Raw genomic sequence first — 6000 nt, forward strand, 5'->3', positions numbered from 1 at the left:
AGATCCTCAATTAAGGCTCTCTAGCTCAAGGATCCAGAGGTGTCCCTGGCTGTGTATTTGGGGCTATGGTGCCTGAAGAAGCCTACACCTTAGTGTACTCATATCAGCTAGGCAAAAGCCTGCAATCCTGGCTGGGGACAAGAAGTTTCCTTCTCTTTCCTGTTACCTTTTCTGTATATTAATGGGCAAGAGACCCAGGGTAAGACCCCTTCAAAAAGTGATGAAAGTGCAAAACTGACGGCACTGGAGAAAACCTAGCATGGTGCAGGCAGCGCTATGAAACTTTCATCATACAGCTCTGCTCATGCATCTCAATCCTGACCTGCCAACACCTCCTACTACTGCTATTTTAATCCTAGGCTCCCAGAGATTCCATCTCTGTCAAGCAGGATAAACACCAGTGTATCTATTTTTTTAAAGCCATCTGCGTGTTGGCCTATATCTTAGTCAAACAGAAGCGATGGTGTTACCTTGCAATAAACAATCAGAGGTTCACGCTGTTTCTGGTACAGCATGGTAGTCAGTGTCACAACATCACACTCCATTTTTCCACTACACAACCCACATAGAGTTGGCACTGAGGTGTGGGAGAAGAAAGAGGGAGAGGGAAATGTACCCTAGAGAGCTTGTGATCCTTGTTCCAAGTTGTACATGCCAATTCTAATAAAAATCAAATGCACAACAAAGTCAGCTCCATGTCTGAGAATGGCAATGAATTCCCATCACGCAACCTTCTGATCGGGGTGGTAGTAACGTTTTCTGGAGCAACAAAGAAAACTCATACGAACGAATGCTCCTATCGTTTCTCCACTGAAAGCTCTTGAAAGATAAATAAAACCTTAAACATCACTTCCCTTTTTAACAGAAAATACAGCACAATAAAAAATATTAACGTTCTCTTCCATTAAAAAGAAGAGAATAAATCTCTCCTGTCAGGCTCATATTCAGCTTTTCCCCACCCTGTTTTTCATTCCTTTTCTTCCTTTAATTATACTTTAATTCTGAGTTTAGCGCTCACAAAACTAGAGGGATAGACAGAGCAGGACAGGAGTTGTACGACCTTCCCATACATATAGATCTAATCCAGTGCTTTTCTTTCTACACCTGCACTCAGCCTGCTATTCCAGTCTTGGGCACCCACACAGTTCTACCACCCTGTTTCAATCCTGACCTACAGCACCCCATTCTAATCCCCATCCTGAGCCCTGAAGCTCTCACAATGCACCTAAACCCTGACCTGCAGCACCCTTGCTAATCCAGTTCCCCTGGCCTCTGTTCAACTTTGCCAAGGCACTGAAATCCTGACTTGCACCACCACTATTATATTCCAATAGATTAAGAGAGTCTCCCTGGAGCACACGGTGCTAACTGTGCCAAAATATTTGTGTGGTTTTTTTCCTTGTCTTTGTATCCCCTAAATGGACAAATATTCCCTATTATGGGTCAAGCTTGCAAACAACCAACTCATTTTCACTTATGCTGACCCAGGACTGAAATCTAATGTCAGTCTCTAGAAGCAAAGGTGTGGTGCATTAAAACTAGTCCATCCCCACAACCCTTATTTCCCCTCCCCCCACCCCATTTTAAACAGTATCTTTGTAAAAGAAACATCTTCCTAAGTGAAGCAAGCTGGGGGGTTAAATCTTCTAGTTGAGAAACAGCTTAAAATTCCTACTCATCTTTAATTACCATTTAAAATGAAGGCTTGGCTCATTTTCCTGTAAGATCAAATTGTCAAAAAATGCTTTTAACAAGACAGAGGACAAATCTGCACAACATCCAGTTCTGGTGACACACACCTATCACATTCCATAGCCATCCTCTTTCTTCACAATATGGGAGGAAAATGACCAGCTATGTTAGTTAGGCTTTAAAGTTTCAACAAAGATTACAAGCTGTCTGCCTGTCACAGGCTGACAGACCACTCCAAAGGTCTGACATTTAAAATTATGGTCTCTTCCAAACTCCACAGCCATCAAACTTTATAGAGCCTCACTTCTGAGATCTAAAACTGAAGACATCTTTTTATATCTGCACTTAAAGGGAAAACACTCACACGTATATTTTCCTATTGCTGAAGGGTGACAAAGGATAAATGTATCAGAGGGGTAGCCGTGTTAGTCTGGATCTGTAAAAGCAGCAGAGAATCCTGTGGCACCTTATAGACTAGTCTATAAGATGCCATGGGGTTCTCTGCTGCTTTTAAAGGATAAATGGTGCAGAATCAAGAGATAAAGATAAAGGCATCAAAACTGATTTCATTCTGGGCAGCATGCAGCTGAATTTTATCATAGGAATCAGGGATGGGGGTAGAGAGCAGGATACATGCTCCTTAGTTATTTGGGGGGAGGGGGGAATCACAAACACACATAAACAACTTGAAGGGCTGACTTTAAATGACTCAAGATCACCAGATCTGTTTGCTCCTAGGAAATTTTGGGAGCTGTTAGACAAGGCTTAGGTAACTTAGTCTGACCATGGCAGCCTGATTTACAAAATTAAGATCAAGTATGAGAAGAACATGATTCAATGCCATGTTTGAATCAATAAGAAATCAGAGTCCATAATTAAAAGGTAATTCTAGAGTTCAGTGGTTGCAATGATTATTACCTTGGCCTTTTTTTATTCCCACAGTAAGAAGCCCCCTATGTCCATCATTCAAACTGCACCCCTAGTTCTCCAGATTATTGAATAGAATGAAATTGTAAGCAGGGATGTAATTTCCCCTGCCAACAAAACAAAACAAATCAGTAAGAATCAAATGAATCACAAAGTTGGAGTTAATAGCAGGGGCAGCTTGCAAGCCACTCACTCAGCTGGGCTTCCTTGTCTCCCTTCCTCTCCCTCATCCGTGGCATCCAAATCATCATTTTCAAAGGAATGCACCTTTGTTATTAATATTAATTCAAAACAGGCCCACTCTCTCCATTCAGTATCTCCATATTGTGCAGGGGCCCAATCCCATGCTCCTTGCACACCCAAGTTTCCCACTGAATTCAGTGGGTGTTTTGGGTGCACAAAGAATGCAGAATTGAGCCTTTAATTTGGAATATCTGCTCTATTGCTTTACTTCTCTTTAATTTGTAGTACTGCACATTCGTAAACATACTCTGAATGTTCTTAAGCCAGTGCTCCTATTTCACATTCCTGAAAGCCTTTAAACAATGTTCTCCATTCAACACTGAACCTTCCCCCTATCATTAACTGCAACTTCAAAATACATCTTTAAATACCAGACTCTGGACAAATTATAATTAGCCAAGATCAAATTATAAGTGTTGCAACTTTTTAGAACTGTATCAAACACTGCACTGGAAAAGAAAGGCACTCAGCCTATGAGACTAGCAAAACATTAGCTGCTGCACAGGGTAGCAACCATTGCCAATTATAAATATTTAACCAGACACAAATTGTCACCAATATAGTCTTTGCATATCTGTGTCCTTCAATTTAGCCTTACATTTCAAAATTGTCTGACATACAAAAAATTCCATCTGTTGTTCTAAATCTCTGCCAGAAAGCAGGTCTCAGATAGACAGAACAGCTTCAAGATGGACCAGTGCTCTCACAGTAGATCATGCATGGGCCTGAGAGAGAATCCCTTATCCTTTGGACCAGTAACCTAGAGTCTGTTACACATTTCTACAGCACATGATACACAAAGATTAAGAAGCACAAAAACATGTGGTGTGCCTACCTAATTAGATAGTGTACTGTCTCCTTCCCTTCCACCACAGAAAGGTCTCTTTAAAATACACACAGAGCATAACATACACAACCATCAGCAATCGGACACACAAAAATGTCAATGATCCACTGGAAGAAGACTTTGACTCATGCTCCTGACACCAGAGGGTCAAAACTCCTACACTGTTTCTTACTGCAAAAGTAATCTGACCATCTGAAAGGTCCAAACTCTGGTCCCCTCTTTCCCCTGGAATTTGAGGCCTTCAGCAGTAAATACTGCACCTAACAAGGCAAAACTAATACTGCTCATTCTCCAACTCCTTTCTAGTTTCATCTGAAGATATTTATTTTCTCCCTTGCCTAGACCTCTTAATGCTTCCCAGTGTAACTGATTATTTACCATAGAGGAAAGCCTCCGAGGTTGTGTAGTTCATAGGAAAGATATTATACAAACAAGGGCCTTTGAGTAATGTCTTATTCCTGCATTAGACATGGAACTAATCCTGAAGTAAGATGCTACTCAGCAAAAGTAAGGGGTGGCAGAGTCAGCTACTAAAGTTGAACTGTATTTCTGCAGACGTGAGCATGCTCCTATTTCCCTTGTATGAGACCCATTTTACAACCTGTGCTCACCATGGATCACCTCAAGGGCTTCAGTGAGACTATTGTCAACCTAGGCAAAGGTGGAGGAACAGGGGGTTGGAACTGCACTGGCAGGCCCTATTCCCACTTCTCCACTCACGGTCTTACAAGTAACTGAGGGACCGAGCAAACATTTTTTAAACCCCTTTTAGAGGTATTTAATGGTGTCATTCTTTCTCTGTGCCACCATTTAACATCCACGTCCAATTTGCCTTCCTCTTCTACTAACAGTTTCCAACTCCATAAAAACAACAATCAAAGAAAAAAACCCACCTCTCAAATGCTACAGCCCGAATCCAAAGTAACCTCCTGCCTGGGGCTACTGTGATCCCTTGTGTGAAGCATTTTCACTTGTGCACAATTAATCAACGAGAAAACCAAAAGTAGGGAAGAGCTAGTGAATAACCCTCTTCCCCTCTCTGGGCGGACTGAAATAGCTGGGTTTCTTCCAGCTCCCCCCAAATCACTAGTTAGGGAGCAGTGGGAAACCAGCCCGGTACAGATGTGGAATAATTTGCTCCAGTTTCCTCTCCAAATAGAATGGGAACGTTTCTCGGTTTTCAATGACTTAAAAACGGCTCAGCCTCGGAAGCCGCCAGCAAAGCGGCGATTTTCCTGACGGCAAGCCTGTTATTAAAGCCCAGCTCGCATTCCTGCCGCCGTGGAACAGCGCGGACCCAGCCAGAGGCAGAAGGGAACAAACGTGCGCTCCGAAAACCAGAAGCCGAGACCGAGGGCAAACTCTGGAGGGGCTCCGGGGGTCAGCCTCCCCTGTGGGCGCCCAGGCCAGCCCGACCCCCGCGGAGACAGGCGGTGGCCGGGCGCAGAGGCGCCGCGGCTCGTTCATACCAACATCTTGTTGATTCGGTTCCTTACCTGCTCCGCAGCGCCCGAAGTTGCAGTGCAGCATCAGAGCCAGAAGCAGCACACTGGGCGCTGAGACGGCCCGGCTCCGAGCTGAAGGCATCGCTTCCCGGCTGAGCTTCTGTGTCCGTCCCCTCGGGGCTGGCTCCCAGGCTCCTTCTCCTCGGCTGCCTGCTTCGCCCCAAGCCCCCCAGCTCCCCGGCACTTCCCCGGCCCGGGATCGCCTCCTCTCGACGCGCTTGGGGGACGCGGCTCTCGGTAAGGCGAGGGAGGCGAGCCCGGGTAAGGGTCCCGCCCCTGCCGCTGGATCCCGCCGGTGCCAGGCTGGGCAGCTCCCCTCCCAAGTTGGGTGCCAAGGAGAGCGTGTCAGAGGAGCGGCCGCTGGGTGCGCATCACTGCAGGCTCCTCCTGCCGCCACCTCCCTGCCCGGGCGCTGCGCCTAGCACGGCCCTTGCATCCTGCCCCCAGTCCGGCTCCTGCCACACTGCCAAGGTGGCCCGCACGCCGGAGCCCAGGCGCAGGGGGGTGCCGGGGGCCCACGAGGGGGAGCCGACAGCCGAAGGAGCGGCGTGGGCAGGGCGCAGGGGGGGCGGTAGGGCGTTCGGAACGGCCCACGCCGCTCCGCCAGCAACGCGCAGCGGAAAACCCGGCAGGCTGGATCCGCAGTGAAAACCGGAGCTGGAGCCGCTGGGCACTTCCCTCCAGTCCGCTCGGAACCTCTTCGCCCGTCAATTTCTTTTCTGCCTTCCGCTTTGCACTTTCCTCAGTGGCCCACATCGTCCCCTTCCGCTCAGCTCGCTCTCAGCT

General features: G+C 46.8%; 1 protein-coding gene across 3 annotated transcripts in view; it reads right to left on the bottom strand.

The window, feature by feature from the left end:
- Positions 1-5649, bottom strand: part of UNC5B (unc-5 netrin receptor B) — a 148881-nt gene extending 143232 nt beyond the window's left edge. For all 3 annotated transcript variants that reach the window (XM_032783603.1, XM_032783605.1, XM_032783602.1), the window contains exon 1: positions 5206-5649. In XM_032783603.1, the coding sequence (XP_032639494.1) occupies positions 5206-5296 (91 nt within the window). In that variant the 5' untranslated portion in view covers positions 5297-5649. The remainder of the gene's footprint in view (positions 1-5205) is intronic.
- Between the last annotated feature and the right edge of the window lie 351 nt (positions 5650-6000).

The sequence above is a fragment of the Chelonoidis abingdonii genome, chromosome 15, assembly GCF_003597395.2.
Source record: "Chelonoidis abingdonii isolate Lonesome George chromosome 15, CheloAbing_2.0, whole genome shotgun sequence".
Lineage (NCBI taxonomy): Eukaryota > Metazoa > Chordata > Testudines > Testudinidae > Chelonoidis > Chelonoidis abingdonii.